The sequence below is a fragment of the Trichoderma asperellum genome, chromosome 2 (genome assembly GCF_020647865.1).
Source record: "Trichoderma asperellum chromosome 2, complete sequence".
In the NCBI taxonomy this organism is placed as follows: domain Eukaryota; kingdom Fungi; phylum Ascomycota; class Sordariomycetes; order Hypocreales; family Hypocreaceae; genus Trichoderma; species Trichoderma asperellum.
The window spans coordinates 6,709,815-6,730,984 of NC_089416.1; the positions used below are offsets into that span (position 1 = coordinate 6,709,815).

At 51.3% G+C, this 21,170-nt stretch overlaps 5 protein-coding genes across 5 annotated transcripts; 2 read left to right on the plus strand and 3 right to left on the minus strand.

The window, feature by feature from the left end:
* Window positions 1–355: 355 nt before the first annotated feature.
* On the plus strand, window positions 356–8,650 carry CUT6 (Acetyl-CoA carboxylase). The gene is made up of 5 exons (XM_024904778.2): window positions 356–714; window positions 767–1,613; window positions 1,688–1,953; window positions 2,037–6,907; window positions 7,002–8,650. The coding sequence occupies exons 2-5, from the start codon at window positions 1,419–1,421 to the stop codon at window positions 8,537–8,539; spliced, it is 6,870 nt and encodes a 2,289-aa protein (XP_024765673.2). The 5' UTR covers window positions 356–714; window positions 767–1,418; the 3' UTR covers window positions 8,540–8,650.
* Window positions 8,651–8,931: 281 nt separating this feature from the next.
* TrAFT101_004520 (uncharacterized protein) lies at window positions 8,932–9,737 on the minus strand. Its single transcript, XM_024907184.2, has one exon. It carries the CDS (start codon window positions 9,631–9,633, stop codon window positions 9,157–9,159), a length of 477 nt encoding a protein of 158 aa, XP_024765672.2. The 5' UTR covers window positions 9,634–9,737; the 3' UTR covers window positions 8,932–9,156.
* Window positions 9,738–10,262: 525 nt separating this feature from the next.
* On the minus strand, window positions 10,263–12,398 carry TrAFT101_004521 (uncharacterized protein). Its single transcript, XM_024907183.2, has one exon. It carries the CDS (start codon window positions 12,259–12,261, stop codon window positions 10,270–10,272), a length of 1,992 nt encoding a protein of 663 aa, XP_024765671.2. The 5' UTR covers window positions 12,262–12,398; the 3' UTR covers window positions 10,263–10,269.
* A 221-nt stretch (window positions 12,399–12,619) lies between these two features.
* On the minus strand, window positions 12,620–15,032 carry TrAFT101_004522 (uncharacterized protein). Its single transcript, XM_024907182.2, has 5 exons — window positions 14,317–15,032; window positions 13,569–14,208; window positions 13,125–13,496; window positions 12,942–13,048; window positions 12,620–12,872 (listed from the first exon to the last, which is right to left on the minus strand). The coding sequence occupies exons 1-5, from the start codon at window positions 14,709–14,711 to the stop codon at window positions 12,773–12,775; spliced, it is 1,614 nt and encodes a 537-aa protein (XP_024765670.2). The 5' UTR covers window positions 14,712–15,032; the 3' UTR covers window positions 12,620–12,772.
* Window positions 15,033–19,719: 4,687 nt separating this feature from the next.
* TrAFT101_004523 (uncharacterized protein) lies at window positions 19,720–20,097 on the plus strand (the record flags this gene model as incomplete). The annotated part of the gene is made up of 1 exon (XM_024905692.1): window positions 19,720–20,097. The coding sequence occupies one exon, from the start codon at window positions 19,720–19,722 to the stop codon at window positions 20,095–20,097; it is 378 nt and encodes a 125-aa protein (XP_024765669.1).
* Window positions 20,098–21,170: the final 1,073 nt, after the last annotated feature.

Consider the following 21,170-nt stretch of genomic DNA (forward strand, 5'->3'; position numbering starts at 1 on the left):
CTTCTCTTTGATTCTACACAGACTATTCCATCGGATTATTGTCTAGCCCGATTGAATCCTTTGCTGGTACTAAATATAAACCGCAACTTGGTATGCTCCGTGACGGCGGGTTATTGGAATTCCGTATTACTCTACGCCGTGCACTAACAAGAAGAGAGTTTGACGGCCAAGAATAGTGCTCCAGAGGCCTGCAGCTATACTACACATATGCGGTTGATATCGGTTTGGTCTGATACGCGTTCTTTGGCTTGACATGATCGATCGATTTCCCGGCAGCTAGATCGCCAATGGTTGTATACAAATAGTAGTTGGTTATCACCCCAACCTTTTGTGAGTACTACCAGACCTTATCCAACTAATTCATCTCCCCCCACCTCCCACAACAAGACTGAGAAGGGGGAAAAGCTGGATCAATCTTCTTTTATACTCATGAAATGCTGTAAGCGGTGATAGGACACCAATTCCCTCACGCTGCTGCGCGCAAGAAGAGGTAAAATCCACTCCACCACCATCGTGAATAGAATTCGGTGCTAAGGCCAAGAAACAAGCCGCTTCCCCCTTTTTCCCCCACAAACAGGCAGCCCCAAGAGAGACAGACAGAACCAGACAGAAGTGATAGCTGCCCAATCTAGTGCTGTGCTAATAGCAACGCTCCCAAAGTACCCACAGAGTTGAACTCAATGGATGGCAAAAGGCAGCCGTCAATTAATCGCTGTATGTGCTACATGTACGTTTGCATTGAGCCGTGTCCCACTGACCCCAACAGATCTAGGCCACGTCCCCTGTGCGGCCACCTGGAGCCACCGCCTGGGCCAGTAATCGTCGCCAGAGCTGCTCCGTAATTCCCACTAAATCCACTAAATTCGCCCCGAAAGCTTCTTGCACACCCCCCTGCCACCGAGTCTCTCCCCTCCCTTGCCCCTCGTAGATCCTGCGATACTGGCCTCGTCTCGTTTTTTTTTTTGTTCTTAATACACCCAATCCCGCCGCAAAAAGAGACTGGATGTCCCTCCTCGTCTATTAATCCTACTCTCGAAAGCGGGCTTCACTTTCCGGTGGCCATCCTTTTTTTTTTTCTCTGCTATTCTTCGCCTGTTTCAGCCTCTTATTCCCTGGCGGGCCAACAAGCTGGGAAAACAAAACGAAACAAACAAGAAGGTCGAAGGATCACAAACCCTTTTTTCTTAATCGCCTGTCCGCAGAACCCCCTGGCAGGGCTATCTTAATTCGTCTTACATTCGTCCTCGATTCTGATCGACTTGCTGCTGTGCCGGCAGAATCCATCCACGTCACATTACCAGCCGCGGCCGATTCTGACCCGTCTTCCTACGTTCCACATTCTTCTATAATCTCTACTTTCGCCCTCTCTTTCTCTCTCTCTCTCTCTCCTCTACAACTCGGAGAATCACACAACAGCCATGGCAGAATCAGCGAACGGCGTCCAGAACGGCGTCAATGGCCGGACGGTGCCTGTTGCCAACGGCAGCATGACCTACGCCGAGAAGCACAAGATCGCAGACCACTTCATTGGAGGCAACCGGCTGGCGAATGCCCCCGCCAGCAAGGTCAAGGATTTTGTGGCCGAGCACAACGGCCACACTGTCATCACAAACGTGAGTAATTTACCACCAAAACTCGTTGATTTGCCCGAGTTTGCGCTGACTTGAGCTCTTTTGCGCAAAAACAGGTTCTGATCGCCAACAACGGTATCGCCGCCGTCAAGGAGATTCGCTCAGTTCGAAAATGGGCCTACGAGACGTTTGGCGATGAGAGGGCCATCCACTTCACCGTCATGGCCACGCCCGAAGATTTACAGGCCAACGCCGACTACATTCGAATGGCTGACCACTACGTCGAGGTCCCCGGCGGCACGAACAACCACAACTATGCCAACGTCGAGCTGATTGTGGATATTGCCGAGCGCATGAACGTCCATGCTGTCTGGGCTGGTTGGTGAGTTTTTTTTTTGTCCCCTCCGGCCGCAAAACTATGGAATCCCGAGGGAGTTCATTATACTGACGAACCAACTTTTGTAGGGGTCACGCCTCCGAAAACCCAAAGCTCCCAGAGTCTCTCGCCGCATCGCCCAAGAAGATCGTCTTCATTGGTCCTCCCGGATCTGCCATGCGATCACTGGGTGACAAGATTTCCTCCACAATCGTCGCACAGCACGCCAAGGTGCCCTGTATTCCTTGGTCCGGAACCGGCGTCGACGCTGTCGAGATCGATAGCAACGGCATCGTGACCGTTGCCGATGATATCTACGCCAAGGGCTGTGTCAACTCATGGCAGGAGGGTCTGGAGAAGGCAAAGACGATTGGCTTCCCCGTCATGGTCAAGGCCTCCGAGGGTGGTGGTGGCAAGGGTATCCGAAAGGTTACCAACGAGGAAGAGTTCGAGGCCCTGTACAAGGCTGCCGCTAGCGAGATTCCTGGCTCGCCCATCTTCATCATGAAGCTGGCTGGAAACGCCAGACATCTGGAGGTCCAGCTGCTCGCCGATCAGTACGGCAACAATATTTCTCTGTTCGGTCGTGATTGTTCCGTCCAGCGTCGTCACCAGAAGATTATCGAGGAGGCTCCCGTCACCATTGCCAAGGCTGATACCTTCAAGGCCATGGAGGACGCTGCGGTCCGACTCGGTCAGCTTGTCGGCTACGTCTCTGCTGGTACCGTCGAATATCTGTATTCGCACGCCGACGACAAGTTCTACTTCCTCGAGCTTAACCCCCGTCTCCAGGTCGAACATCCTACCACTGAAATGGTCAGCGGTGTCAACCTGCCGGCTGCTCAGCTCCAGATTGCCATGGGTATCCCCCTGCACAGAATCCGTGACATCAGACTGCTGTACGGCGTGGATCCCCGAACCTCGAGCGACATCGATTTCGATTTCAAGCTCGAGGGCACTGCCGAGTCTCAGCGCCGACCTCAGCCCAAGGGTCACTGCACTGCGTGCCGCATCACTTCTGAGGACCCTGGTGAGGGCTTCAAGCCTTCCAACGGTGTCATGCACGAGCTGAACTTCCGTTCTAGCTCAAACGTATGGGGTTACTTCTCCGTCGGTACGCAGGGTGGTATTCACAGCTTCTCCGACAGTCAGTTCGGTCACATTTTCGCCTACGGCGAGAACCGACAGGCTTCACGGAAGCACATGGTTATCGCGCTCAAGGAGCTGAGCATTCGTGGTGACTTCAGAACCACTGTCGAGTACCTCATCAAACTGCTCGAGACTGAGGCTTTCGAGGACAACACCATCTCCACTGGCTGGCTGGATGAGCTCATCTCTAAGCGACTGACCGCTGAGCGCCCTGACACTATGCTGGCGGTTGTGTGTGGTGCCATCACCAGAGCTCACATCACTAGTGAGGCCTTGCTGGCCGAGTACCGATCTGGATTGGAAAAAGGTCAGGTGCCTTCCAAGGAGATTTTGAAGACCGTCTTCACTATCGATTTCATCTATGAGGGCTTCCGATACAAGTTCACTGCCACTCGTGCCGGTCTCGACACCTATCACCTGTTCATCAACGGCTCCAAGTGCTCTGTTGGCGTCCGTGCTCTTAGTGATGGTGGTCTCCTCATTCTTCTCGACGGCCACAGCCACAACGTCTACTGGAAGGAGGAGGTTGGTGCCACTCGTCTCTCCGTTGACAGCAAGACCTGTCTGCTTGAGCAGGAGAACGACCCCACCCAGCTCCGAACTCCCAGCCCTGGTAAGCTCGTCAAGTACTCCGTCGAGAACGGTGCCCACATCAAGGCTGGCCAGACCTTTGCCGAAGTCGAGGTCATGAAGATGTACATGCCTCTTGTTGCACAGGAGGACGGTATCGTGCAGCTCATCAAGCAGCCCGGAGCTACTCTGGAGGCTGGAGATATTCTTGGTATACTCGCCCTGGATGACCCTTCCCGAGTCAAGCAGGCTCAGGCATTCGTCGGACAGCTTCCCGCTTACGGCGACCCTGTTGTCGTCGGCACCAAGCCCGCTCAGCGCTTCGTTCGGTACCACAACGTGCTGCTCAACATCCTCAATGGTTTCGATAACTCTGTCGTCATGGCCGATACTCTGAAGAAGCTCATTGAGGTGCTTCGCGACCCTGAGCTGCCCTACAGCGAGTGGAACGCCCACTTTGCTGCTCTCCATGCTCGCATGCCCCAGAAGCTGGACACCCTGTTTACTCAGATTGTCGAGCGAGGCAGAGCTCGCACTGGCGAATTCCCTGCCAAGGCACTCAGCAAGGCTTTCAGCAAGTTCCTCGAGGAGAATGTGGAAGCCGGTGACGCTGCTCTGCTTAGAACCACGCTGGCACCCCTTACCGAGGTGCTTGACAACTACGCAGAGGGCCAAAAGGTTCGAGAGCTCAACGTCATCAACAACCTTCTTGAGTCCTACTGGGAAGTCGAGAGCCTCTTCCAGAGCCGGTCTCAGGAGGAGAGTGTCATCCTGAATCTCCGAGACCAAAACAAGGAGAACATGGCCAAGGTTGTGCAAATCGTTCTCTCGCACAGCCGCATGAGCTCAAAGAACTCTTTGATCATTGCCATTCTAGAGGAGTACCGCCCCAACAAGCCCAATGTTGGAAACATCAACAAGTACCTGCGTGAGTCGCTGCGAAAGCTGACCGAGCTCTCTTCTCGAGCTACCTCCAAGGTCTCGCTCAAGGCCCGAGAGATTATGATCCAATGCTCTCTGCCGTCCCTTGAGGAGCGTACGTCTCAGATGGAGCATATCCTGCGATCGTCTGTTGTTGATTCTCGCTACGGTGAGAGCGGCTGGGACCACCGGGAGCCTAGCCTTGATGTCATCAAGGAGGTTGTCGATTCCAAGTACACCGTCTTCGATGTGCTGACCTCATTCTTCGCTCACGAGGATCCTTGGGTTTCTCTGGCATCTCTCGAAGTCTACGTTCGTCGTGCTTACCGTGCCTATATGCTCCAGTCGATTGAGTACCACAATGACGAGTCGGAGAACCCTCTCTACGTGTCCTGGGATTTCCAGCTGCGAAAGATTGGAAACAACGAGTTTGGCGTTCCTGTTCAGTCTGCTGCTCCTTCTACTCCTGGCACCCCTAGCGGCCTGGAGCTCAACGTTTCGCGTATCAACTCCATCAGCGACATGTCCTACCTCACCAGCAAGGTGAACAATGGCCCGTCCCGCAAGGGTGTCATGGTCCCTGTCAGGTACATTGACGACGCTGAGGAAATGCTTCAGAAGGCTTTGGAGACTTTGAACTTTTACAACAAGCAGAAGAGGCAGACCAGCCAGTCTACTCTTCTTGCTGACTTGAGTGGCAAGCGAAAGCCCTTTGCCGCTCTCAAGAAGGAATTCCAGAGCCGCAACAACGGCGACGAGCTGTCTGCTGTCATTAACGTTGCTGTTCGGGATACTGAGAGCACGGATGACGAAGAGATCCTCTCGCGCATTTTGCCCATTGTCCAGGGTCTCAAGAGCGAGCTTTTGGTCCGTGGTGTCCGTCGCCTGACCTTCATCTGCGGCCGCAGCGATGGTTCTTACCCCGGCTACTACACCTTCCGAGGCCCCGACTACGAGGAGGACGACAGCATTCGTCACAGCGAACCCGCCTTGTCTTTCCAGCTTGAGCTTGCTCGTCTTGCCAACTTCCGCATCAAGCCCATGTTCACTGGAAACGGCAACATTCACGTGTACGAGGCTGTTGGCAAGACTGTCGACTCTGACAAGCGCTACTTCACTCGTGCTGTGATCCGACCCGGCCGTCTCCGTGACGAGATCCCCACTGCTGAGTACCTCATCTCTGAGGCAGACCGAGTCATCAACGACATCTTCGACGCCCTTGAGATTATCGGCAACAACAACTCTGATCTCAACCACATCTTCATGAACTTCACCCCCGTCTTCCAGCTCGATCCTGCTACCGTTGAGCAGTCTCTCCAGGGCTTCTTGGATCGCTTCGGTGCTCGTGCTTGGAGACTGCGTGTTGCCCAGGTGGAAATTCGCATTGTTTGCACGGATCCCCAGACTGGTATCCCTTACCCTCTGCGCGTTACCATCACCAACACCTCTGGTTATGTCGTGGATGTCGATCTGTATGCCGAGCGCAAGTCCGAGAAGGATGACTGGGTCTTCCACAGCATTGGTGGAACCAAGGAGAAGGGACCTCTTCACTTGCTGTCCGTTTCCACTCCTTATGCCACCAAGAACTGGCTCCAGCCCAAACGATACAAGGCTCACTTGATGGGTACCCAGTACGTGTACGACTTCCCCGAGTTGTTCCGCCAGGCCATCCAGAACAGCTGGGCCAAGGCTGTCAAGAAGCAGCCTGCTTTGGCGCCTCAACAGCCCAAGGTTGGTGACTGTATTACATTCACCGAGCTTGTGCTCGACGACAAGGACAACCTTGACGAGGTCAACCGCGAGCCCGGTACCAACACCTGCGGCATGGTGGGATGGATCATCAAGGCTAGAACCCCCGAGTACCCTGCCGGTCGCCGCTTTGTTATTGTCGCCAACGACATCACCTACAACATTGGATCTTTCGGCCCCAAGGAAGACAACTTCTTCTACAAGTGCACTGAGCTGGCTCGCAAACTCGGCATTCCTCGCATCTACCTGTCTGCTAACTCTGGTGCCCGCCTTGGTCTCGCCAACGAGCTGATGCCTCACTTCAAGGTTGCCTGGAACGATGCTACCAAGCACGAGGGCGGATTCCGCTACCTGTACCTGGATGAGAAGACCAAGGATCGCTTCAAGGACACTGTCATCACTGAGGAAGTTGTCGAGGATGGTGAAACACGCCACAAGATTGTCACCATTGTTGGTCAGGAGGATGGCCTTGGTGTCGAATGCTTGAGGGGATCTGGTCTTATTGCCGGTGCCACTAGCCAGGCTTACAACGACATCTTCACTATCACCTTGGTCACTTGCCGATCAGTTGGTAAGTTTTTTTTTTTTTTTTTTTTTTTAATTCCTTTTGTTTTCTTTTCCCCTTAGATGAAGTTGATTCCTTATGACTAACAAACTTCTCATAGGTATTGGTGCTTACCTTGTCCGTCTTGGCCAGCGTGCTGTCCAAATTGAAGGCCAGCCCATCATCCTCACTGGTGCTCCTGCTTTGAACAATCTGCTTGGTCGTGAGGTCTACACATCTAACCTTCAGCTTGGTGGCACTCAAATCATGTACCGCAACGGTGTTTCTCACATGACTGCCAACGACGACTTCGAGGGTGTCTCCAAGATTGTTGAATGGATGGCCTTTGTTCCTGAGAAGCGCGGTAACCCCGTCCCGGTCAGCCCCAGTCTCGATGTCTGGGACCGTGATGTCACTTACTACCCTCCCCAGAAGCAGCCTTATGACGTTCGGTGGTTGATTGGTGGTAAGCAGGAGGACGACGGCTCTTTCCAGAGCGGTCTGTTTGACAAGGACTCCTTTGTTGAGGCTCTTGGCGGCTGGGCTCGCACTGTCGTTGTTGGTCGTGCTCGTCTTGGCGGTATCCCCATGGGTGTTATCGCTGTTGAGACCCGCAGTGTTGAGAACATTACGCCTGCCGATCCTGCCAACCCTGATTCTATCGAACAGATTAGCAACGAGGCCGGTGGTGTCTGGTACCCCAACTCTGCATTCAAGACTGCCCAGGCTATCAATGACTTCAACAATGGTGAACAGCTTCCTCTCATGATCTTGGCCAACTGGCGTGGTTTCTCCGGTGGTCAGCGAGACATGTACAACGAGGTGCTCAAGTATGGTTCGTTCATCGTCGATGCCTTGGTCAAGTACGAACAGCCAATCTTTGTGTACATTCCTCCCTTTGGCGAGCTCCGTGGTGGCTCATGGGTCGTTGTTGATCCTACCATCAACCCTAACGCTATGGAGATGTACGCTGATACTGAGGCTCGTGGTGGTGTTCTTGAGCCTGAGGGTATGATTGGTATCAAGTACCGCAAGGACAAGCAGCTGGAGACCATGGCTCGTCTGGATCCTACCTACGGCGAGCTGAAGAAAAAGCTGGAGGACAAGACGCTCTCCAGCGAGGATGCGGAGAAGATCAAGCAGCAGCTTGTGGCTCGCGAGAAGCAGCTTCTGCCCGTCTACTCGCAGATTGCTGTGCAGTTCGCTGATCTGCACGACCGTGCCGGCCGCATGAAGGCCAAGGGTGTCATCCGTGACTCTCTGGACTGGGTCAACGCTCGCCGATACTTCTACTGGCGTCTGCGCAGACGTATCACTGAGGAGTACATCCTCAAGCGCTTGAACACCAGCATTCTGCCTACTCCTCAGCCCAACACTGCCAAGGCTACTGAGGCTCGCGCCAAGGGTCTGAAGCTTCTGGAGAGCTGGTCTGGCATTGCTGGATGGGACAAGAAGGACCAAGAGGTTGCTGAGTGGTACGAGAAGGAGACTCAGGCTATTGCTCAGAAGGTTGAGGCCCTCAAGGCCGACAGACTGGCTGCTGACTTGGCTGAGGCTGTCCGTGGCAACGAGAAGGCTGGCTGGAAGGGCATCCGGGAGCTTCTGCGTGTCATGCCTGTGGAGGAGCGCGAGGCTATCTTTACCTATCTGAAGGAGTAAATGTATAAATAAACATAAATAAGAATAAAGGGAGGAAGGAGATGGGGCGTTTTGATTTAGAAGCATGGGTTATGGTTGATGTCTTATGATAGATACAAATTATATGTTTTTGAGTTTTATTCAAATCATTTTGCTATACAGAAGATTAGTGCTGCGTGAGTGAAAACCATATGTAGTCGTCTTATATTTTTTTTTTCTAGCAAAGATCACGTTTTATGCCAGATTCTCGAGTCCTTGGATACTTTGTATTGATGTTAACTGTTAAATTACCTATACAGACAATCTTGGCTTGGGTTTACAAAGGGTACTGCATTTCTCCTCTATCATTCAATTAATTAGATCCATTGGCAGACACAGAGAAACACATGGTTACAATTTACTGTAGCAACATACTCAGCGTCGTATAATCCATATTATTACAGAATAGAGATGCTTATTCCAAGGCGGTACAATAGACAACTATTCGAATACATTCGCCTGCCTATGGGCTCCCAATACCCATCCAATCCTCTTGCTATTTATACAATTGGCTATATTCTAAGCCTTTAAGCTCCCTTTCATATTTCTCTCCATTTTTGATTTGTTTATTTATTTCTTTTTTTCTATTTCCAGCTCCCTCAAGCATCCTCAGGAGGCACCCTCGTCCGTATCTGCACTCCATGCCACTGCTTGACGAGGTCCCCCAGCGCGCTGTTGACCAGACGCTGCTGCTTGAGCATATTGAGCCCCTTGAACGCAGACGACGTGATGTCAATGGCGTACATGCTGCCGCAGCCGCCGGAGATGTCCTGCACGAGGAGGGACGTGGGGTTGAGCTTGGAGGCGAGGATGGCGGCGATGGACGACTCGGCGGGGGTCATGCCCGTGTCTTCGTCCGCTTCTTGCGGCTGTTGCTGGCTGGAAGAGGGGGAGGAGGAGAATTGGCGCGAGGGAGTCGAGGAGAGGTAGCGGATGCTGCTGCTGCGCTGGGGAGAGGCTTTCGCGGCGGCGGCGGGTTTGAAAGAGCTTGTGATGATGGGCGCAATGGAGGGGCGCGCTGGGAGGGAGATGAGGAGGCGCAGGCGCAGCGCGGAGCGGCAAGACGAGCAGATCATGTTTGAGAATGTCGATTGTTCTTTTGAATTTACTACTGCTGGAGATGGCAGATATTAGATGGTTAGGTCGAGGTGGAAAAAAAAAAAGTTGATTGCAATTATTCAGCGGCCATTGGAGGAGGATTGCCGAAGCTTGTTGGTAGCGTTGGCGATGGGCCGAGAGCCGGAGCTTTGCCGGCGGTGGCCGAGCTAGGTAATTGCCGTATTAAGCAAGTATTGATCAAAGAGCCAGGTATACAGATAGTGTATAGTGGACTATGATAATATTGCTGTAGCCGTAGAGAATGATGCAAATGCATGTATTTATGATTCAGGGGGGTTGCCTGAAAGATGCGAAGCTTGGTGAATGGGCTCCTGGTTATAAGTGTAAGCCCCTCTTGAGGCTGCTAGAGGAGTTGATACTATTTAAGCTTGTCACTGTTATAGATAATGCAGCTTTGCTCCTTGGTGTATACTTCGTATTAGACATTAAGTATGAAGAGTCAATCAAATACAATGCTAGCTTGACTTCAGCTTTCCCTTTCCCTTCCCCAATTTCCGCTATAATATGCAAAACATGTATGCTCAAGTAGAAACACAGCAACGCTAGCAAAAACCCTTCCTTTGCCTTGTATCGATAATTTCCAATCTTTCCAATCACCTCACAATCCATAATCCGCCATTCCCATAAGCCTTATCCTGCATCAAGCCCACATCCGATCTCATCCCCACCCGATGCAAAGGAATCTTATCCACTTGCCTCACCACCTTCCCCGTCGTATCGTCCATTTTCTCCGCAAAGGTTCGGTTAGACTTGACAGTCTTCAGCATCGACATCGTATCGTGAGGTCCCCAAGCTATGCGGCTTAGACTGGCCAGCGTTTTATCGACATCCTTGAAATGTTGGTCGACGAGGAGTTCTAGCGGTGTGTTGTGATGGGCAGCAGCGTGGAGGTAGCCCATGAGGAGGACTTTGACTTTGGCGCCGACTAAATTTGCGCCTTGGAAGTCATGGATGATGTGGACTGTGATGCTGTTCTCCATGGCGACGGAAGGGGGGGAGTGGCGGGATGGTGCTATGCTGACGATGGCTTCGAACCAATCTGTAGGAATCGCATCTCCTGGAGCCTTCCCATTGTTGGTATTGTTTGGGGGAATGTGTATGCATGCCCAGGCAGCAAACACGCCCGGCATACGAAGTCTGATCTGATCTGACACACCGCTTAGATTCGCTGACGGTATACCAAGATCAGAATATGATCTCCCTGTTCCAGGAACCACCTTTCCGTCGAACTTGACTGGAAACGGTGCTTCGGGGCCAGCCTCGGAACCGATGATTGGTACGTTTTCCACAAGAGAATCATACCTTTCCTGCTGATCCCTTTGCCGCTGCCAACTCTCTTGCACCGTGTCGCCCATGCCTGTCACCTGGTAGCTCTGATAGGCCATCGTGCCAGCCTTCTTGATTGTCTGATTAGTCACGATGTTGCTCACTTGGCTGTTCACCACCGTGCTCGCCACGCCGATATACCTGTTGGCCATGGCCTGGCCAATCGTGCTGGCGACCTTGACGCCCATTTCCAGCGGCATGGTGCTTAGGCTGGCGCCTCTCATGACGCTCACATCCGTCGACGTGCTCGCCACACGGAAGACGGGGCTGCCGCAGAGGATTTTCTTGCCTGGTTCGGCTCCCGCGCAGAGAACGAGGCGGAAGTAGCCGTCAGAAGCAGTGGCGGGAATGCGGACGACGTGAGTCTCGCGTGGGATATGTTTCTTTTGCTTGCTTGACGCCTTTTTGACGAACCGCTTAAAGTCTCGCTGGATGATGCGTTCGTCTGCCTCCGGGGTGTCACTCACGGCCGTTTGACGCGCGGGAGTGACGTTGATCCATGAACCCGTCGTTCCGGCGAATGCCTTGATGGCCATGCCCATGTTTCCGGAGAAGCCTTTTTGCTGCATCCATAGAGTCCGTGTGGGCGGCAGCGGCTCGTCTGATAGCACCGAGATGGAGACAGAGGTGGAAGGGCCAGCGTACCATATCAAAGCACTGGTATGGCGGATGATGGAGTAGTGCCGCGTAGACTCGCAAGGATGGGCGATGATGCCAGAGGCAAAGTATTGAGCATTGCCAATGGCTGACTGCCAGAATGAATCTTGCTGCTTCGTGTCCGTGCCTACATCTACGGGCAGAGTGACGGCATGCTGCGGACGCGGCGGAATGTCAGGCGATGATGAGCTTCCAATAGAGAGCGCTGAAGAGCTCTGGGAATGGCGGAGAGGCAGTGCCGGCGCCGAAGGGACTGAGAGACCTGGATAGGGAGGCGGAGGAGGCAAATCATCCTCGGGTGCTGTGATGCTGATTTGGGCAGAGAAGGCTTCGGTGCTGATCTCCTGATAACTAATGGCGGTGGCGGGCCGGGTCGCTGATAGATGAGCAGCCGCTGGCTTTTGTGCGAGGCTGGCAGCCGATTTACTGGGCTTCAGTTGCTGGATCCCTGCTGTCTGAGAGGGTGCAATGGACTGCGACGGCAATGGTTCATCCCTATACATGTCATAGATGTCGGCCTGATGGTTGTATTCGGGCGCTCCTGGGACGGGCCGCCGCCGTATAACCGGGACAGGCTTACGCGCGAGTCCGGTTCCCTCCATTATGGAAGCAGTAAAATGTGCATAGAGGAAATATCAAAGGAAACTAATTATCGGCCCTGGCTACTGCACAAAGTGATGCAGAGGGCGAAAGCATCGCATCTTATTTCGCCATTGGGCATTGGCCTGGATGGTGTCAGTGTTGCAGCTTATACTGCAAGTAATGGCTCTTTCGGAGAACTGGGGCCCATCAAAGGGGGTCCTCTTTGAGGTCCCGGACAAAAGCTGGACTTTGCCCGGCAAAGCTCAGCTGGGTCTGGAGCTGTTGGAGGCCCGCTGGCTAAATTTGCACAGTGCTATCGTGAGCTGGAGCTTGCTAAGATGGAGGGCTGGGCGACTCGTATTGGTACGCGTCAGCGCAATTCGCACAGGAGCTGTGATTGGCACTTGGAGCAATCTCGTGTTTATTAGCGTGTGCAAGGAGCGAGATTGATATCATTCTTCTATCATTTCGTTTGTTCTTTTTTTAAGCTATTTTACAGTCTTTTGTTTTAACTATTTGGCTTTGCTGCATCTAGCTAGATGCCATGAGGGCCTCCAACTGGCCGGGCTCTTTGATGGCAGTGGTGAGGTTCTCATAGCCGGTCTCCGTGACGAGGATGTTGTCCTCGATACTGCATCGGGTTAGAATTGGAATTAGAGTTGTAACAAAGGATAACAAGAAGAGAGATTCGTTTGCTTACCGAACACCGCCTACATCCCAGTACTTGGCGAGCACGGAAGAGTCGATATACTTGCTCTGCTCGGGGTTCTCCAAGTAGGGGTCGATGATGAATTTGCAAAAGTAGACCTGTGCTCGTGTGTAAGATTCAAAACTTCATGCTCTATTTGCACGCATCATGGATCATCAAGGAGTAGGAACTTACACCGGGCTCAACGGTAACAACTCCGCCGGCGGGAACCTGGCCTCGCAGACGCAGGTTCTGGAAGATGACATCGGGGTCCTGGCGGTTGTGGTTGCCGCCAGTGTCGTGGGTGTCCATGCCAAGGTAGTGGCCCAGGCCGTGGGGGAAGAAAGCCTGGCTGATTCTGGCGTTGAAGATCTCGTCCTTGTCGCCCTTGAGGATGCCCAGAGCTAGCAGGCCGTCAATGGCGATCTTGTGGGCCAAGATGTGGGCGTCTTCCCAGTGCATGCCAGCCTTGATAACCGCAATACACTCCTGCTGCATCTTGTAGACAATGTCGTAGATCTCGCGGGCCTCCTTGGTGAACTTGCCGTTGAGGGGGAAGGTTCTGGTCTGTTATTGCATAGCCGGTCAGCAACGACTTCGATTAGCCGATTCGATGGAAGCAGTAAAGAAGCTACTTACGATATCAGCGGCATAGTTATCCCACTCAGCACCAGCATCAATCAGCAGGAGCTGCTTTCCTGCCAGCGGAGCGTCGTTGGGAACGTAGTGCAGAGTCGCCGCAGCAGTGCCGCCGGCCACAATGGGATGGTACGCCATGTTCTTGGCGCCGTTGGCCACGCATCGCTCCAGAAACACGGCCTCGAGTTCCCTCTCGTTGGACGCCTTCTTCGCCTTCTCGACGACAGCCTTGTGCGCCAGGCTGGAGACGCTGTTGGCCTTGCGGATCATGGCCACCTCGAACTCATCCTTGACGACACGGGAGACCTCGATGGCGGGCTTGAGGAGCTCGAAATCCTTGTTCTCAAAGCCGATGAAGGTGATGTGGTCTGACACCTGGTCCTTGATGGCGTAGATTGTCGAGTTGGAGTTTGTGCCCGCGAGGTGGGCAAGTGTGGCATTGACCTCGGTGGTGAGCTTCACCTCGTCCACGTCGTATAGCTTGAGGGCGTCGTCGATGGTCGTGGGCAGGCCGGACCAGATGACATCATGAGGGTCGATCGGGGGGATGAAGAGAGTGGACTTGGAGGATTGGATGTCGTAGGTAAAGAAGCAGTCGGCGAGATTGCAGCCGGTAAGGTAGTAGAAGAAGCGGCGCTGTCTGCAAGAGTGCGCTCGGTTAGTAGCTTGCATATACATCGATCGCTATAACAACTGTAAAATCTCTGCGCATAGATGCAGAGTATTGGTTCGAAGAACTGAAGCATACCGGAAGGGTTCGGGAGAGTCGTTGTCCTCGAGGAGCTTCGTGTGGCGGCCCTCGAGATAGAGAACGCCGTTGGCGTTGGGGTCTTTCTTGCGGATGAGGTCGACAACGCGGCGGGCGTGCGACTTGCCAGGGTATTTGCCCTTGAGCACAGCTTCGAAGTCTTCGGCAACCATCTTTGCTGAGCTTCTGCGCGATGAGGAGGAGAAGCAGTGATGGAAAGATACGGCAGAGAAGGAGGAGGAGGGAAAAGAATGTAGAGGAGCAAAAGCCGTCCGAGGCTGGAGTCGGATTTGGAGCTGGCGATGATGATTATGGTGGGGGAGGCACACGCCGACGCGGGGCTTTCTGGGTCCTTGTAACGGCAGCAGAGTTCGCCGACGGAGAGGTCGCAGCATGGGCTCTTGGCTCTCTGGAGTCCTGTATCTCTCAGGTATTCTAGCGGGACAGAGTGGATGTTGCTGTCTGCAGAGGCCGCTCAACGTGTGGTTCAAGGCCCGGGAGGTTTTGATTTTCTCCGAGCGGGTTTGCAACTACTCCATCAACAAGATGGCCGCATTGCTGTATCTCGGGGGACTTTTTGTGCGCTAAAAGACAGAGGATGGATGGAGCCCATTCCTACGGCCGAGGTCGGCAAGTATCGACATGTATGTACTGTACATCCATAGCAGCAGCAGATACAAGCTGCCTTTGTCTAAGAGACGGAGTTGCTGAACTCGACTACCAGATGATAATCCGGTGTATAGATAGAAGGCTGTTTACATGAATGCTGCTTCAGCTGCCAAGGCGAGGCCATAACAGACAGTACATAGAGCAAAACTACAGCGCCTCACAGGGTCCCAAAGAGCCCAAGAGCTTGAACCCTTCAACTGCTAGAGCCCGGTCTGGTGGCCCCAAGCTAGGAGGAACTCCGCTCACTGGAAATGGATAAACTGTCTCCACAGCGGCTGTCAGCGGCTCTCGTATTGGGGTCACAAAAGTAAATCTTCACTTACACACATCGGCTGTATCAAGAGGGCGGGAAGCGTCTGGACTCGGTTTGTACCTCTGTAATTCTAACCTATCCACCATCTCATAAGGCTGTGTCTGTGTCTAAGCCATAACCTGACCTGGATGCTCGCCAGGAGCTGCTAGGCTAGGCACTTACAGGGTTATTGTCTATTACCAGCAATATGTACTTTGCTCATTTCTCGTCTTTGATTCCTGCCAAGGTTACGCCACCTTGGAGTGTTCCTAATTCAGCGCAGAGACAACAAAAGCATGTAACGAGTACTGGCTCTCGAGGGCGCATCTTGCCCGCCACCCCCTCCCTTGCATTCACGTCTGCAGAGCTTCAGCTACAGTTACAGCGCTTCAGCTCGAATTGAAAAGGGAGAGGGCCATGGGCGTCAAGGGCGTGGAGTAGCAAACGAAAATGTATTGTATACATGTCAGTTTTGTCGTTCAATTTTTGTTTCTCTTCGCTTTGATAAGTTTCAGCCTAGTGTAACCTCAGCTGCTCCGGCAGCGATCCGGATATGCAGCAAGCACCAGTTGCCCCTCCACGGGCCCAAGCACCTCTTCAGCTCCTCTAGCCGTTCTCTGTCTCTCTCTCCCTTTCCCGAGGACAATCACTGCGATACCTTTGCAGTAGCTTGGTTGCGTTGGTTAGATAACCTCGACGTCTCTGGGCTCATCCATCCACTGAATCTCTGAGAGTGTTTCTACTCTCCCATAAATGGATCAAAATAGGCACTAGTAGGTGCCGCAAAATGAGTATCTCCGTACAATCGAGCCTTATGAGCGGTACCGCAGGTAGGGATATCACCTCTCCTGTGCGTTATGAGCATTTGTGTGTCGGCCATTTGCCCGGTCCCAATTTCGTAATGTTGTTAGCCTACTACCAAACGATAACAACTGTAAGTCTAGCTACCAAACTCGTAGTTGCTCTCAGACCGCAGCGTATCAAATGATAGGTAGATACTTTGTGCGCCTCTCGTCAAGTACAGAGGCCCATGGCTATGATCTACTAATATTCAGCTCAGCTCTACGACGCCCACAAGAGAGCCGTAATACACTGTTATCAGTTCCTGACCGCCCACATCCTCCGCCGGAGCATAGTGGCCGGGGGGGCTCGCTTAGATCCTTGTGTCACAGCAACTCTCTTGCGTGTCAGATAGTGTCATGTCCAAGCCAGCCTCACCGCGAAAGCAAAATTGAGAAGGGCCAAGACAAATTTCATCTTGCTGAGCCCTTTTTTCCTTTCCTTTTCTTTTTTCTTTTTTGCGTTGAGGCTTCTGGCCAGCCAGTGGCCCTTGGGCCCTGCCTTGTTAATGGCTGATCCTCTCACCGAAACCTCTTGTAATAGAGCAGGTTTACGAAGGGGGCGTGCGTGCAATCCGCGGAACTACGGCTCGATGATGAGAGACAAACTTCAATAGTGCCAAATCTAAGTACATTGGCAGATCCAAAACAAGTTGATCCCCCTGCGTTCGTCATATCGGCTCTGAATAGCCGTGGGCAGCCGCTTAAGGCCATCGTAGACTGCCATCACGTAGTTATCACTCGAGACAAAGCGCCAAAAGCATGACAAGACATCAATAGGTAGCCAAGAATGTGTCTCAGTGCCTCAGCTGACGCAAACACATCGGATATCTCTCTGATTCGGAGATGCCCGAGTGATCTGCGTCTTAGATGTCAAATGTTCCCAATTCTAAGCGAGCAACTCTCTCTCAGCTAACTACCAGACACAACCCATAGACGGCTAATTAACAATTGGTGTAGACAAATATATCGCATGTGACAGGACAAAAATAGTATCGGAACCAGCATTTGCCGCGCCTCTAACAAATCCTTGGGCCGATCAGTCCTGTCAAACCAAGTGGGCGGCGGGAATTAGTGTGACGCTCGAATCCTTTAACTCACCTAACAGGAGAAGTATAGCCAATTCCAATGAGAGACTAATAGAGGAAGGTGAGTGTGTTGTCAAATAGATATTGGCAGATACGCCTAAAAGCCGAAAGCTGAGTCCGTCTAGTGAGCCCATCCATCGTTTCGGGCCATTGGCTTTTTATTCCTTGTCTTTATGGAAGTTGTTGGCTCACTAGCCACGAAAATATACTGCTTGAAGACTTGGTGCTCTTCGCCCCTATTTTGGGCGGTCATATTGCCCGTTTATGGCGTCACTGGTTACAAATATATCTAGGCACTTCAATAGTACTGTTGTATCTTGACAAGGAGCTATGAATACGAGTACGAGTGGGAGAGCAAAAAAATAGAGATGAAACCTTGTGAGATCAAATTGACACTAGCCACATCGCTTGGAACCTTGAACACCTCTCACTAGTCATATCTTATTGCCTCCTCTGGCCAGATCTTTGAGTAACCATACAAGGGCATCGCTTAGTCAATGTCGTATAAGCACAGTGATTGACGAGAAGACCATTACCAGGTACCCGGTAGAGAGAGCCAATTGGAAGACAAGCCAACAGCCTATCCTGGATTATGGATGGCAAACAGTACAGACTGTTACACAAAACACGAGCTTACAAGGTTTCTTGCATAAACTTCTGTAGGTAAATATAATAGCAGATCTCGTTGGTAGCCAATCAATACGGCGGTAGATGGTATTGGTGTATCCATCCAGGTCTTCTTAAAATGAGGCGAGCTATCTTACCATGGAGTTCCGCAGCTGAGTCACATGAATATCAACGCAACGCCGAACGGAGGGGAAAAACAAGGTAAGCAAATTACATGAAAATAATATGTGGCTTTGTTCACTTCGTTATCTTGCCTGTTATCCTGTAGTAACATATTTTCGGCTATGTATACCATACAAGTGTTCTGACTACTGCTATCCAACTACACGACAGGAGAACAGACTACACATAAAAGTGTCACTGCTGGGCCAGTTTTTACTGGGAGTTTATTTTATTTTACTGTTTGCTATTCCATCTCCCACCTACACAATACTCAGTACCGTAGTCATTACACATCTTCGTCACATTTCTCCTCTGGCTGTAAATAGGCTTCCGCGTTTTATATCAAGTCGTCTCTCATTTTAAGATCATACGGCCGGATATTCGGCGCCACACCGGCCTCAGCCTTCCTTGCTTGGTAATACTATTACATCACTGGCCTAAGATACTCTGCAAAGGCCTGTTACTTAATGTAGGGCTGGGTTGGGAAGCCGGGGAGATGCGGAGGGGGTAGGATTTGAGCACAGATCTAGCATGTAACCCTTCACCTCTGGACGAGGTTAGCCGCTGTTGGTAAGTCAGCTTCCTTGACGCCTCTACCGTACAAACGCTAGTCGAAGCAGCCTGATCTGAGACCTACGCTTAAAAAAAAAAGATCAAGATCGCTCTAGCCATAAAGGTTGTCATTTTGTTTGCACCCCTTCCCCTGTCCCGAAAATCCGGATAGCTTTCAGCCTCATCTTGGCACGGGACACGCAGTGATCTTCCAACCGGGCTAATGTCTTCATGAACTGTTGGCGTTGGCTGCCAACATTACATTAGAAAAAATGAACATTCGCTTTAAGACTTTAAAGGGAGCTATACTAAAACAAGAAATAAGGGGAAAAAAAAGTCCTAAAGAAAAAGAGAGAAGACGTGCGCCAAGGCCACAACGTCAGGGAGAGAGAGATGTGAGGGGAAATTGCCCACCACTACCACCTTTGTACCTAGCAAACATACCTGACGTACGAGTCCTTGGGCAGACTATTCGGTTTAAGACAAGCCTCACAAGAGCTGTCCAATCGTTCATACAGCATCACGAAATCCCCCCCCCTGCATGTCCGCTCTACGACCCTCTAAGCTAGATCAGTCCATGATCACCTGGAGAGACTTGACTTCGAATCCTCTCAGGCCTAATGTTATTTGTACCCAGTATAAATCTGCGTATAGCATAGACGGCTTACGCAAAGTTCTATCATTAAACCTGTCTATAGCCTATGCTACACACCTAGGTATACCCCTGAAGTTAGGGGGTCCAGAGTCTTCCTATTTGCACAGTCATGGCTCTTACTTGAGCATTAATTATTTATGCTCATAATTAGGTGTGTCTACAGGATATTAGAGGTGTATCTTTAAAGAAATTGATGTGTGCATGGGCTATCACAGCTCAAAAATAAGAACTACAGCCGTGCAAACTGGAAAGTCGCAAAGAATATGGGTCCATGTCTGACTTATCTTCCTCTGATTATATACACACTTTGACCACTTGGTATAGGCGATGTAAGTTCCCTCTCGTCTATATAACGCGGCCATCTCGCTCTCAATTTCCAACACAAAGACCTCAGATTCTCACACAACCCAGACTCCCAAGCACATCCTCGTAGATCACTCTCAAACTCTCAAAGCCAAAACAGCTGTTCTACTATTCAATACTATCTTCTGCTCAAGACTTCCCGCAAACTTCTTCAATATGGCCTCCGCATATACTATGAGCTTTTCTCCCCCGATGCAGATCACAACCAAACCAAGCAGTCCTATCAAAAGCGGTGCAAACATCAAGATTACCGCAAAGCTGGCTGTCGCTGACCCAGCTGGGAGTTACATGGCGCATGCAGACGCTCTGGACGCGAGCGGTCAAGAGGTTAAAGGCATCCTTAGAGGACAACTAGCTGCCTCATGGGCTCCAATGAACGGTGGCAATGCAGCCGAGATCATTGAGTTCAAATTTGACCGAATGAACATATCTGAACCCGGCTCGTACCAGATCCGTATTCAGGCCTACAAGCAAGTCACTGGTGGCATCAATCAACTCACCAAAACTACGATCCCGGTCGAAGTAACTAATTAGCTTCAGCATTAAGTAAGTTCAAACTCACAGCAGTATCTTTTTCCACATCCCTCCTTCTTAAGGAGGTTGCATTGGACGGGCTAACTCCTATTTTCCACACTATAGTATCATCGCTGAAATCAGATTAAGCTGATTTGGAACTATTATGCATGGATATGGGCGTATAAATGGGCAAGGTGGAGTCTCTACTATGTAACTGAGGAAGCTTCTTTATACCTCTCAGAAGACTTGGGCTCCAATGGAGAAAAATGGACGGGATGGACAAGGGATTTTACTTAGCGATCGCATGTCAGTTTATGCTCTTGGGAATCATGGATAGTTATCCGTGGATAGTTTTAGATAGCCTTAGATAGTTTTCAGAACGTCATATTTTCCATTGTTTCTAAACACTGTGGCTTATGCGTTATCGATGGTGATGTGTGATCCCGAGCAGCTACGTAGTTACCGTACCCCTGCTTCATTGGGGCATGGTTACCTCGGCTTTCACGTCTTTAGATCATAAAGATCGGATAGCTCCCGTAAATTGGGGAAATACGCCGCGCAAATTTCCCCACTACCGGCGGATCTAAGGCTCGGATCGACAGTTTCCGAGCAAAAGGCTAGCCAAAACATAGTAGTAAGATTCTTATATGCAAACACCCTAATCCTTCACAGCCAGCTAAGCGAGAATAGAGATTGACAGTCAGATAGTCAAAACAATACAAGTATACCCAAAAATACCTTAACGGTTTCAAGTAAATTGGAGCGAAAAGAAGCAGAGAGAAAGAGAGAGAAATACTTGTACGCGCCTCGTCAAGAAACTAGCACGTTTAGAGATACGATGGCCACCAAGGAATCCAATAGTGCATAAAGATACAAATGTTTGCTGTCAGGTAGAGGGTGAGTGTCTCTTGGGAAGATTCAAGACATATCCAGCCAAGGCATCTAGTGGGTTGATGGGGCTGATCCTAGAGGGGCGTGATTCACGAGACCGGGACAAAAAGTAACGAAACGAAACGTACCATAGTATATAGAGTGGAGTGGAAAGAGGTGCCACAGATTCAAATTCCGCCGAAGAAATGGAGGACGGCGAG

Coding starts and splice junctions, on each gene's coding strand:
- CUT6 (XM_024904778.2), top strand. CDS start 1,419: ATGGCAGAATCAGCGAACGGCGTCCAGAACGGCGTCAATGGCCGGACG. Junction 1,614..1,687: donor GCCACACTGTCATCACAAAC/GTGAGTAATTTA, acceptor GCGCAAAAACAG/GTTCTGATCGCCAACAACGG. Junction 6,908..7,001: donor GGTCACTTGCCGATCAGTTG/GTAAGTTTTTTT, acceptor AACTTCTCATAG/GTATTGGTGCTTACCTTGTC.
- TrAFT101_004520 (XM_024907184.2), bottom strand. CDS start 9,633: ATGATCTGCTCGTCTTGCCGCTCCGCGCTGCGCCTGCGCCTCCTCATC.
- TrAFT101_004521 (XM_024907183.2), bottom strand. CDS start 12,261: ATGGAGGGAACCGGACTCGCGCGTAAGCCTGTCCCGGTTATACGGCGG.
- TrAFT101_004522 (XM_024907182.2), bottom strand. CDS start 14,711: ATGCTGCGACCTCTCCGTCGGCGAACTCTGCTGCCGTTACAAGGACCC. Junction 13,497..13,568: donor ATAACTATGCCGCTGATATC/GTAAGTAGCTTC, acceptor ATGCAATAACAG/ACCAGAACCTTCCCCCTCAA. Junction 12,873..12,941: donor TGGGATGTAGGCGGTGTTCG/GTAAGCAAACGA, acceptor AACCCGATGCAG/TATCGAGGACAACATCCTCG.